The sequence below is a fragment of the Globicephala melas genome, chromosome 5 (assembly GCF_963455315.2).
Source record: "Globicephala melas chromosome 5, mGloMel1.2, whole genome shotgun sequence".
NCBI classification, from domain to species: domain Eukaryota; kingdom Metazoa; phylum Chordata; class Mammalia; order Artiodactyla; family Delphinidae; genus Globicephala; species Globicephala melas.
Genome location: NC_083318.1, coordinates 36434496 through 36447578, shown reverse-complemented (window position 1 = coordinate 36447578; position 13083 = coordinate 36434496). Strand labels below are relative to the sequence as shown.

Here is a 13083-nt window from a genome sequence, read left to right as displayed (position 1 = left end):
GAGAAACCCATGCACCGCAACAAAGAGTAGCCCCCACTCACAGCAACTAGAGAAAGCACACGTGCAGCAGTGAAGACCCAAGCAGCCAAAAATAAATAAATAAAGTTAAAAAAAGAAGTATGATAATAATCCAACAGAGAAAATAAAACTGAATCATAAAAGATACTCAATACCAAAAAGGCAGGAATGGAGGGAAAAGAGAACAAATAACATATCAAAGAATGGAAAACGAAAGAGCAATTTGGTAGATTAAAATGCAAACACAACAAATATCAACAAATACATTAAATATAATGGTCTAAACACCCCCGTTAAATAAAAGGCAGAGATCTTTAGCATCACCCCCACAGCCTGTAAGGAAACTCTGGGAGTCAGTGATGGTTCATCTCCTGGGGCTGGCGGAGGAATCCCCTTCCCCTGAACATGTTACCACACAAATGAAGTAGGGGTGCAGTAAAATCAGGGAGGAAGTACTCTCAGGTGGGTGAGAAATGGTCGTTCCCAGATACATTAATGATGAGTAAGGTCATTTCATAGTAGGTTATCTGTCAAATAAGATTAGTAACATCTCCTCTACCTGGTCTCCTTGAGGATTAGGAAAAATTTAGATAAATCTTCAAGTGATGTGCCTGATCCAGAGAAAGCAAACTCACGAGTAATGGTGTTAGTGTTGTTGTTGGTGGTGGAGTGGTTGCTGGTAATCTTGGCAAACAAAGGCCAGACAAGCAAGGATGCATACAAAGCAGAAACAGAATTATCTCCGCACTCCCTACCTGTAGCTGTGTATTGGAAGACAGAAGCCAATAAAAAGCCCAAGTAACTGCTTCTACTCCTGGACCATCCTCCATAAGACCTTTAGAGTTCCTTTCTAAAACAAATCATATCATGTCACTCCTCTGTTTACAAACTTTCTAAGACAACAATAATAGCTAGCATTTATTGTGTGTTCCCTGTAGCAGACACATTACAGTATCACTTCATTAATCCTATAAAACAGGTGAGGGAAACAGAGGTTCACAGAAATTAGGTAGCTTCTCTAGGGCCACAGAGTAAATGGCAGATCCAGGAGGCAAACCCAGATCCACCTTCTTCTTTGTGTCTCATTGTCAATCAATGGCTCCGTGGAAAGTAGAGGCTTCCCCTAGAGACGCGGGTAGGAAGGTTATTAGCGGACAATTCATGGAGGTCTTGTAGGCATTGAAAAGTTTTTGGAGGTCTTTCAGCAAGGGAGTGACTCAGATATGGCTACCATAGACCAAATTGGCTTGAGCCAACCTGGAGAGAATGGACGCTGCTGGCACCATCCAGGAGAGACATGGCCTGGGAAGGAGTGGAGGGGAGGAAGAGGGCATCAATGTGAAGGTTAATGCAGTAGTCCAATCAGCAAGACGTAGTCATCATATTTGGGGGTTGAAAACAGGAAGATGTCTAGGATGACTTGTAGGTTTCTGACTTGGTACCATCTACTCAGAGATGGGACATCCCATAGTGGAACAGGTTTTATAGGAAGCCAATGGGTTCAGGGCTGGACAGGCATCTGTGACAAATGTGTCTGGAGCCCAAGAGGAAGTCCAGTCTGGAGATAAAGATTTGGGGTCAAAAGCTTAAAGCTGTTCTCAAATATCCCCAGTCAGGCTGCATCTCACTCCCAAACTCCCACAGCATGGTTTTCAGAACTCTGTTTTATCCCTTGCGCTTAATGATGATTGATTTTTGTGTCTGTCAACTTAACTAGACTGAACTCTTAGAAGACATGATCCATGGGACACTGAGCCTCAGAGAGGTTAGCAATTTTCTCAAATTCTCCCAACTTGTAAGTAATGGAGCCCCATCTTGAAATCAAGTACTCTCAATTCAAGTTCCCTGGAGCTTCTCTCTTATGAATAGGCTTCCATGTATTGTGGCAGGTACAGCCCTTCTAGAAGGGTCACTGTCTTCATGTTGGGTGAAAACAGGAATGAAAGGAACCGCAAAGCTCAATGTTGTATGTAAAAACATAATAAATAAGCTACACTTATTGCATATCAACATTTTATTGAACACCAACATTTTATATAATATCCAATATCTTCACTCTTTGTGACATCCCTACCCTAAGGTAGGTATTAGGACCCCTGTTTCACAGATGAGGAGACTAAGGTTCAGAGTGGTAAAGTGACTTGCTTAAAAGTTGTAGAGCCAGGATTTAAACCTGAGCTACCAGATTCTAGGAGCACAAGATTTCCCTATCACATCTTCGTGTTTCTCATGCAGTGAGTTTAGAGAAATTAAATCAATAGCTAGTCTTTGTCTATTAACATAACGAGTTATTATTAGGTTCAAATGCTGTATTTTGAATAGTTTGAGCACCTCCTGTTGTTGCTAATAATATATTCAATCAGCCTTCAGCCCATAATTTTGACCTATTTTTTCGAATCCTTATGTGCAATCTATTTTCAACCATGCATAATTCTAGCAGAGTCCTAGAATCAGGAAATTATTAGAAAGGCAGATGGGTCACCTTCAAGGAATACAGAAGGACATAGATGTGGCAGGTGCACACCACCACCAAACACTTTACTGATCCACTTTCATCTAATCCTCATAACAAGGGATTCTCATCATCCTTTTGTTGATGAAGAATATGAGGCTCTGAAAGGTCAGGTGAGTTCCACAGGACACACAGCTCACGAGCAGCAGAGCAGGATCTGAACTTAAGTAAGCTTACATCGAAGACCATGCATTTTCCACTCCACTATCCTGTGTGAAAATCACTGTTCTTTCTCTCCTCTCTCTTCTCACTTGAGCTTCTGATGGGAAAACTGACCCCATCCACTCTTCTCTCCTGCATTTTAACTGCTTACTTGTGCATATCTGCTAATGCAGAGATATGGCCAACTGGCAGCCACTATGATGGTACACAGCTGCCCCCGGAAGAAGTGCAACTCCAGGCAAAGATCCCTGATCACCACGCTGCACGCATGCTGATGGGAAACTGCAAATAAGACTTGACCTTCAGGTTGCCAAAGGCAATGCGATGTCTCATGGCAGGTAAGGGTTTGAAAGCTAGGAGACTTGGGTTCAAAGTGAGGATTCCTCCCTTACACATGGTGTGATCACAGGCGAGTTACTTAAACTTTCTGAGTCTCAGTTTCCTTGGCTGTAAAACGGGAGTAGTGATCCTCATCTGCTGGGTATTGTCAAGGATTAAGAAGTGGGTTCAATAAAAAGGAACGAAGTTGGGTCATTTGTAGAGACGTGGATGGATCTAGAGACTGTCATACAGAGTGAAGTAAGTCAGAATGAGAAAAACAAATATCGTATATTAACACATATATGTGGAACCTAGAAACATGGTACAGATGAATTGGTTTGCAGGGCAGAAATTGAGACACAGATGTAGAGAACAAACGTATGGACACCAAGGGGGGAAAGTGGCGGCGGTGGTGGTGGTGTGATGAATTGGGAGATTGGGATTGACGTATGTACACTAATATGTATAAAATAGATAACTAATAAGAACCTGCTGTATACATAAAAAAAAGTGGGTTCAAGTAGCTGTAAGGGTCTAGAAGCAACTCTCATGTAAGAGATGCTTCATCAGAATCCCTTTTCTTCTCGTTGGTGACAGGATTCCCTGCCTAATCATTTCCCACGCTTAGGAAAGACCCATTATAATTGTATTCTTTGCCTGGTTCTCAGAAAAGCTCATATAATGATCCAACCACACTGTGAGGATGGAGAGGGTCAGGGCACAGGAAAGCACTTTGTGCAACACGAGGACCTGTGCGCAGTCAGTTTGCTGGCAAACACCTGAGGGCAGGTATGTGTCCATTTACCAAGTCCAGGAGAAGGGACAAGGGTTTGGGGCTGTAAAGAGTTCAGTGAGTCCTGACTTTGTTACTTAGTGGCTTTATCATCTTGCCTAAATCCCCTCACCTTCTTAAGCCTGAGTTTCCTGATTTGAGTTGGATATGGTATCGCCCAGTGGCTGGCGCATCTTCTGGCCCCTGGAAAGATGGAGGGCAAATTTCCATTGAACATCACGACGGCCAAAACCCAAGAAGGGATTAAAAATAAATGTTCCTACAGAAAGCAAAGACGAGTTCCCTTGAGAAGAGCTTTAGGGAAAATGCTCTTCTTTCAAAAGCTCCCTTGATAAAAATAGCATATGTAACAAACACACAATGTGAGAGAAGAGAGAGCCTTGCCTTCAACATACAGCCCACTCTTCAGCCAGGTGTTGCGGGGATGTGAATTAGGGTCCCAGCTCCAGACCTTCAGCAAGGTGGGACTGAAAGCAACGAGGGTTCACGGGCTGGTCCCCCGTCTCTTCATGTCCTTTGCGATGCTGAAGGGAAATGGGCCATCTGGGAATTCATGGGACCAGATTAAACTGAGCCCATGAAAGTCGTGGTGAGGGAGGGAGAGTGGATGTATCTGTCCTCTGCAAGTGCAATTAACACCTGCAAGTTGTACATTATAAACACATACACACACTCATGTGGGCAGGAGAAAACAAATCTTTCTGTCTTCAGACTCCCTGGAGCTTTCCTTTGGGCTAGTTCATGCCCAAGGCCCAAGTGGCCTTTTTGGCATTCAGAAAGTTCTTCTTCTTTTTCCTGGGAGGAAGGTGCAGTGAGATCTCCGGCTCCTTTGGATTTCTGAAGATAAAGAGCTTTTCGCCAGTGTTTAATAAATCAATGGTTTCTGCCCCTACAATGGGCACCGGGGCCAGTTCACCAATGGACTCCAGTGACAGGTGTGGCCAACTTCCTTTTCCAGAGAATATCACCCTCTCTCTGAGAGGGGGACACGTCTTCTTTAATATGCTAAAGAAAGAACAGAAGATCAGATACGACGTTTTTGGCAACTGACTCTCCCGTGTCCTGAAAGAGTTCTCTAGGAAAACCCCCTTTTGTCCCTAGGGCCCCAATCAAGTGTCTTTTAAAGAAAGGTTTTTCCCTGTGGTTGCCAGGTTGCCCCTGAGATTAGCTGAAGCCTGTGGCAGCGGTGGCTGCAGACAGCTCTCACCAACTCATGACTGTTCACTTTTGTGGAGTTTTGTGAGCCTGTGGTCATCATATTGTCAGCACGGAATCAGCCATGGTGGGAGTGTTTCACACCACGGAAACTAAGTGCTACAAATCAGAGCTCCCATCTCCCCCCGGAACAATTGTGAGACATTTCCTAGGACACCCCTGCCTGTGGGCTTCACACTAAAAGCAGGCTGATAAAACCTGATTATAAAGCAACAGTTAGAAGTTAGGTAAAATGTGTTTGAAATAGGACAGAGCAACACACTTTGAGAATATCCTGTAAAAGGACGGCTGGAATCCTGCCCATAAGCAGTCCAGTCTCTTGATAATGGTTCTGACTCCTCCTGAGAGCGCTCTACAACCTGAAAGCCACAGGGTCCTGTGCCCAAGCAGTGCAGGACGAGGCCATGTCACTGGGGGTCGACCTACTGGAGGCCACTGGTAGGCTCGTGGGCCCTTCCTGAACAGGCGTGGCCAATGAGGCTCCATCCCCCTCAGCACGAACTCCTGCCCTGGCAGCTGCATGATCTGAGCAAGGACTCAAAGGCAACTCGGACTGATTCACAGTCTCTCCTCCTCCCACCATCGTACACAGCATCTCAAGGCAAAAAGGCGAGTACAGTGATCCGAGACAGTGGCGCCAGGGTTCTCCTGATCTGTACTCGCCCACCTGTGTCAGTGCAGCCCAGGAAGGCATTCAGCGGCCCCATCCCCATGCTAATCTAGGACAACGGACTTCCGTTCCTTCGTGGAGCGCTTCACAGTATACAGCTTGAATTTAATTTTCTTGGTTTGGGCTCAGTATCCGGTTCTAATTTCTCTGGGACTAAATTCTGATACCTGGCCCATTATCAATGGCTCCCAGAGTTTTATTCATGGACTATTTGGGAAGCTTGTCTCTGCGGCTTCACCGGAGCCCTGAGAAATTATGGAAGGGGCAGGACACTTCTCTTGGACGTCCTCTGTTTCCAGAGCACACTTTGGTTATCACATTTTAACCTTTTATGTTAAACGGTCTAATGTAACTCTTGTGACTCATGTTACCCTTTTTCCGAATTTCTAGTGGGAAACACGCGAGACCCTTGGTCTGTTGTTTGTAGCACCCTAAAACCGCGCTGCCTCTAACTTGCCTCTGCTCTCCAGGTGTGCAATCACCACAGCGGAAAGAGAAGGCACTCAAGAGTGAGAAGAGCGCTGGCCCGGAAGTTCAGGCAAATAAAGGGACCCTAAATCCCACGGTCACTTTTAACAGCTGCAGGCATGGGGTCTCTTCCTCTGACCTCCCTGAGCTGGTGAGGCGTGGCCGTGGCATTTCCCTCACTTTCCAGAAAGTGGGGAGGCTCAGTGCAGCAAGGCGAGAGAGGGCTTTGTAAACTATAAAGTCTGAACATTTATAAGGACTTATTCTCCTTCTAATGAGATTCCATTTAAAAAGAGCCATTAGTTAAAATAAATACTGCAATTAAAATGCTAATAAGTGACAACATTCTCCCAACTGATAGCTGGTGGCTATCTTCAGCTCATAACTAAGTGCACTTTGCATATTTTTTTCAATTGAAGTATAGTTGATTTACAATATTGTGTTCGTGTCAGGTGTACAGCAAAGCGCACCTTTTCCATTTTAGGTTATTACAAGCTATTGAATATAGTTCCCCGTGCTATACAGTAAATCCTTGTTGCTTATCTATTTTATATCTAGTAGTTTGTATCTGTTAATCCCATACTCCTAATTTATCCCTCCCCACCCTGCCCCCGCTATCCCCTTTGGTAACCGTAAGTTGGTATTCTATGTCTGTGAGTCTATTTCTGTTTCGTAAATAAGTTCATCTGTATGACTTTTAAAATTCCACATATAAGTGGTATCATATGATATCTGTCTTTCTCTGCTTACTTCACTTCAAACTAAGCCCACTTTGAATAAAGACTGCGGTCTTTAGGGAAGGAATGTTGACATGTTTGCAGTAACCCTCCCTTTGTGGTCCCCTCCGCCTCCCCTTCCCAGCTCACAGGCAGCCTGGCTGCCCTCCTCAGCCCACCTGAGCAGATGCCCTCATTACCTCTCCTTCCTCTTGTGAGCCCAGAGCATCTTTTCTAATCCTCTGCTTATCAGTTCTCCTCGAAGTTTGCTTTCAAAGGCTTGCCACCAGCCCTGATGTTTCCTGAGGGCAAGAAGGGAGCGTTCTTATAGTTTCAAAAAGAACAGAATCTTCAAGCGATGCAAAATCTTAAAAAGCACTATGGGGACTCCTTTCCTCAGCGTGACCTTTGGCTGACATGAGAAACCCTGAGAGTTTTCACGTTTGTTCTCTCACTCACTCTGTGAACACCGATCAAGGATCTTTTCTGGCCGAGTCAAGACACGGTCTCTGCCGCAAGGGGTCCCCAATCCACGGGTCACAGACAGGTCCCAGGTGACATCGGTCAGATAAAGGAAGGCTGCCGAGATGCGGGACACTTGAGCTGGATCTTGGTAGCCCAGCAGGGAACGCATGGTACATTCGAGAAGGAATGGGCTCTCTGCCTTGGCCTGTGTGCAGTCCACCTCCCCCACTGGAGCTGACACCCCATGCAGCAGGACTGCCCCTTACTCTCCCACGTGCACCAGTGCCTAAGACAGTCGACATATAGGATCTCAGTGAGTGTTCATGAATATATGAATAAGAAGGTCGAGAAGGCACAGTGGAAGCTTGGAAGGTGGGTGAGGCAGGGAGTCCTCATGCCACGTGAAGGAGTGTGATTCTCGACCGAAGAAGGGACAGTGTATAAGGAATAGAGGGTGGGGAGGTGTTCGCAGGCTTGGGCTCAAGTTAAGTCAGTAAAGATCAGTGTAGCAGAGAGTCCTGTCTATGCCTGCCTCTGGCCAAGTTCATACTCTGCCTCAGCTGGTTCACACTGCCCAGCTGGTGGGGTGAAGGACCCTTGCCCACGCCGGGCCAGGCTCTCTGTCCCAGGAGTCTAGCTCTTGGGCAGAGAAGGCTGGTCCTCTGAAGGGAGCACCCAGAGAGGATGGTCTCCGTGCTCTCCTTGTCCTGCCCATACAGGGACCCGGCGTACAGCTCTTCCTGGATTCTGACAGGTCCCTCACACACCCTTTCTTGCTTAGATTCATCAGTCAGTTTCTGCTGCTTGAAACCCAAGACTCTGAACTGACGGTGTGCCCAGGTACCAGTCGCTTGGGACACAGGAGTAGTGACTGCCCTGCCCTCAGAGGCTATGGTGAGTGGCTTTTGACTCCAGACGTCATCCAGTCTACTTGGCCATGAGGTCGGGCTACACAAGGGCATGCCCATGCTCCACACTCCTGGCGCCAAGCCACCTGGGCGCTCCTGCTTTGTCCCACATCCACCTGCCCATGCCGGCTTACCAGCCTCCCAAACTAAACTGGCCGAAGGGGAGCCCGTAAATAAGGTCCTCGTGGGCAGCACTCAGGCAGAGGTGACATCGCTGTGACCCTGCACATTCCTGCTCCAGCGTCACCACCGACATCTGCCACCTTCATGCTCTTGCCTGACTGGGCACTGAGAGAAACCAGGCTGAGACATGCAACTCTCTGACCGCACCCAGCTCTCTGACCACGCCCACACCAGCCCTGACCCCACCCACACCCCAGCTCCTGTGACCACACTCACATCCAGCCCTCGTGGTGGGCCCCACCAACTCTAGGAAGGCTCGTCCCAGCCCCTGTGAACTCCCACCCCTGCTCAACAGCTGTTGTTCCCAGGCTCCTATCTTTCCTTTCACCCTAACCCTACTCAGCCCTCAGCTGAGTCAGGGACCCCCTTTACGCGTCAGGAAAAATAATGTACATACACACCTTTCCACACAATCATGCCATTTTGGAAGACTCATGTGCTCCGAGACACCCGTCCCCAGCCTCCTGTGGGTCCTGGTTGAGGACCTCGGCTTCACTGCCTGGCCTTCAACACCTTCAGGTCTGCTCGCGGCTTTCCTTGTAGCCTCACCCCCAGCAAATTCTGCTCTCAGGTGGCACCACTGGCTGCCCCAAACCCACCTTATCCACAGCCACACTTCATGTCTTGACTTATAAAGACCCTTAACTGATCAAATGCACACCTGAACTTGACCCTAAAAAAGTAGCTCTGCAGCATTACCCATAATTGAGGAGAAATGGACACAAACTAAATGTCCAGTAAGAGGATAACAGTTACATACCCTATGCTACACACCTCAGTGGAACAACAGGCAGCTGTTAAAAATAGTATCTATGGAGATGTTTCAATCACTGGGAAGAGTATGAATTTTAATGTGTTAATAAAAACAGCAGAAATAGCGTCAAAATAGTGTGATGATTAGAAAGCCGTCTGCACGTGGACAAGAGTCAAAAGGTAATAAGCAAACTTGCCTCTGATATAAGGTTCTGAAAAGCACGACACAAGGTTGTATATACTGGGATTCCTATACACACACACACACACACACACACACTCATAAAACCCAGCAGAGGAAACATGTTCTGGAGGAAGAATGGTAGCAAAACGCTAACAGCCATTTTCTCCAGCTGATAGAACCATGGATATATTTTTCTTCTTTTTCTTTATGTATTTATTTATTTCCTTTATTATTTATTCCTTGGGCTGTAAATATGCATATATGGCATATTTACAGCCCAAGGCAACTTATTCTCTTAAGATCCTACTGGGGAAATTGGTGATGAAAAGAGAAGCTGTGGACAAAATACTTGGGTCTGCCGTGACTTACACAGAGGATGCATAGCGACTCTCCGGGATGCTGTCTGTTTCTTGAGCAAAGAAATTCCCCTGGGAAGGCGGGTGTGCTTGTGCCCCGTGGTCCCGCTCCCCTCTCCCATCCGTTCTCTCTACAGGGACCTCGTTTTCCCACCCTGTACTCACCCCCTCCTGCCCAGGTCAGCCTGCACCCCGCCGCCGTCACTCTCCGCCGTGTGGTCCTGATGCCTCTGGCCCACGGGATCCAGCACGGAGAGCAGCTCGGGCTGCAAGGCTGCAGGCACAGCCACGCTCAGGAGCCAACGCAGCGTGCTCCCCGGCAGCATCGCCAGCTTCGACAGGTAGGACGCCAGTCTCAGCTCCTAGAGGAGTGAACGCAGGGACTCAGAGCCTCACGGCTCTAACCTTGACGAGCAGCACGTTTTAACGGATCACAGTCTCAGGACTTTTTGTCCCAGGGAGATAAATATTTTAGTACCTCAGTCTTGAAACCGTGTTCCCAAAGTCACAGAGCTGTCAAGAAAAATCTATTTGGCCAGCAGCCTTGGCTTGCCATGACATTCCCCAAGCCTTCATCCATCCCTTCCAACGACTCTCCACTCACTCTTCACAGCTGCAGCCTCGGCCCATGAGTCATTTCTCCTTCTACTCATGTTCGATGAGGCGATAGGGCTCAGAGGGAACAGCACAGACTGGAAACGACTGAAATGTGCCTAAATCAGTGGACGGTTAAAGAAACTGTGCTATGGCCGTGCCACGGAATACCAGTCTGCAGGGAAAGGAAAGAACTGGATGGATCCCTAGGGCGTTTCGCTGCGTAAAAAGAGCCAGGCCCCTGTAAAGCAATTATACCCCAATAAAGATGTTAAAAAAAAAAAAAAAAAAAAGAGCCAGGCCCCGCTGTACTTCCACGTGAATAACATTCCAGAGGTGACGAAGTTTAGAGATGGGGAACAGAGCTTAGCGGCCGGGGTTGGGGGTGTGGAGGGGAAGTGGATATAACTATGAAAGCATAGCACAAACAGGTCTTCGTGGTGACCAAACAGTTCGACATCTTAAATGCAGTGTCATGCTAAACTACATGTGGTAAAATGACACAGAACTACACATGCATTGTATATGCATGTCAACTTTCTGCTTTTGATATTGTCCTAGGGTCCTGTAAGATGCAACCATGGGGGGAACCGTGAAACAGGGGTCAGGGCACTGGAACTCTCCATACTAGCTTTGCAACGTCTTGTGAACCTAAAAGTATTTCAGAAAAGGTTTGAAAAGGAGAAAGAGAGAGTACAGGCAGGCTCTGCACTCCCCCAAACCTGTGTTGGCTCCCAGCCCCACTGCACAGAACTGTGTGTCCTTGGGAAGTGTCTTTATTTCTCTTCGGGCCCCAGCTCCCTCATATTGTAAAATGAGTTAACAGTAATACCTATGTCAAAAGGCTTTGTGAGGACAAAATGAGCTGTGATGTGTAAAACTGGTCTGTGTTAAGAAGGCAAACTCCCTTTCCTAGCAACAGCGTGGGCATGCCTGGCCACCTGGCCAACCAGAGACCTTCCCTGGGATTTTACACAGCAAACCCAGGAGAAAAAAAGCACTTTATACAGCAAAACCAGGAGAGCTGGATGCTGAAAGGCCATCAGCTCAGGGCTGTCAGCTTTCATGTCCCTTCCTGTGTGGAATAAGCTTATTAGTGGACACAAAGAAACAGGGGAGAGAGACAGAGAAGGAGAGAGAACCACAAAGTGTCCTTTGCCAATTGAGGCCCCAGAGCTCAGCTCTGCTCTTGGAGGGGACAGTCAGGGTATTAATACATTTCGTTTACACTCAAACTAGTTTGAAATGAATTTCTGTTACCTTCACCTAAAAAGAATTCTGACTTTACAAGACATCCAAGTGCCGTGCTTGACAAATCAAGGTCATTCAGTGAGTGTCGGTCGTTGCTGTTGTTACAGTATTTGTATGAGCTTCCTATTGCAGCTGTAACAGATCACCCCAAACTTGGCTTAAAACAACACACATTTATTCTCTTACGGTTCTGGAGGCCAGAAGTCTGAAATCAGTGTCACTGGGCTAAAGTCAAGGTCACCCAGGCTGGCTCCTTCTGGAGGCTCCCGGGAGAATCCCTTCCCTGGCCTTCCCTAGTGTCAGCTGCTGCCTGCATTCTTTGGCGTATGGCCCCTTCCTCCACCTTCAAAGTTCATCCTCCAATCTCTGCTTCTGTCATTCTCACATGGCCTTCTCTTCAAGCTTGTAAGGACACTTGTGATTACATTTAGGGCCCACTGGGATAATCGAGGATAACACCCCCATCTTAAAATCCTTAATCACATCTGCAAAATCCCCTTTGCCATAGAAGGTCATATTCACAGGTTCTGGGAATTAGGACTTAGACGTGTTTGGTGGGCCATTGTGCCAGATTATTAGTACACTTATTCATTCAACCAACACCACGATGGAGTCCTACTGGGCGCCAGACCCTGTTCCAGGCACTGGAGGCAGAGCAGTAAGTAGCACAGACAAAGTCTCTGCCTTCATGAGGCTCACAGTCAGTCAAAGAGACAGATGGTAAGCCTACAAAGAAACACCGTATCAGGCAGTGTAGGTGCCAGGATGCAAAACAAGGCAGGATAAAGAGACAGAGGGTGAGGGGCGGGGGTGGCTGATATATGAGACAGGTAGTCAGGGAAGGCTTCTCCGAGGAGGTGACGTCTGAGCAGGGACCTGAATGAAGTGAGGAAGTGAACCACGGGCACATGGAAGGGAAGAGCTTTCCAGGCAGAGGGAAGGCAAGGGCAAAGACCCTGAGGTGGGGATATCCTTGGCACGTTTCATGGAGAGCGAAGGAGGCCAGTGTGGCTGGCATGGACCGTGTGAGAAGGAGAGTGACAACAGTTAAGTTGGGACAAGTGGCGGGGGATCAGCTCATATGGACCTTTTCATCGTAGGGAGAATTTTGACTTGTCTTCATGGTGAGCTGGGGAGTCATTGCAGGAATTTAAGCAGTGGGAATGGCATGAGCTGATTCTCATTTTTTAAAGATGACTTTGGATGACACAGGGGCCATGAACCATCTGCAACAAGTGAGGTAGCAGAGGGGCGGCATCTCAGGCAAGAGATGGTAGCTGTGTGAGCCAGAGTGGTGGAGGGGAGGTGGTGAGAAGTGGTGGGACGCGGGAGACTCTTTGATGGTAGAGCCAACAAGGTTCGTTGAAAGACAAGAATAAAGGATGACTCCATCATCTTTCACTTGGGCTGCTGGGTAACTGGTGTTACCCAGTGTGGAGCAAGCCTGGGACAGGGGACTGTCAGTCACTCGGAGTTCTGTTTGGACAGGTTAAGTCACTAATGGCGATGTCAAG

The 13083-nt window shown here is 47.4% G+C and overlaps 1 protein-coding gene across 1 annotated transcript in view; it reads right to left on the bottom strand.

The window, feature by feature from the left end:
* Nucleotides 1–2029: 2029 nt before the first annotated feature.
* Nucleotides 2030–13083, bottom strand: part of EVC2 (EvC ciliary complex subunit 2) — a 139210-nt gene continuing 128156 nt past the window's right edge. Inside the window, exons 20-22 of the mRNA XM_030864188.3 lie at nt 9890–10086; nt 7076–7177; nt 2030–4811 (exon numbers count right to left, since the gene is read on the bottom strand). Coding sequence (XP_030720048.2) covers nt 4541–4811; nt 7076–7177; nt 9890–10086 — 570 coding nt within the window. The 3' untranslated portion in view covers nt 2030–4540. The remainder of the gene's footprint in view (nt 4812–7075; nt 7178–9889; nt 10087–13083) is intronic.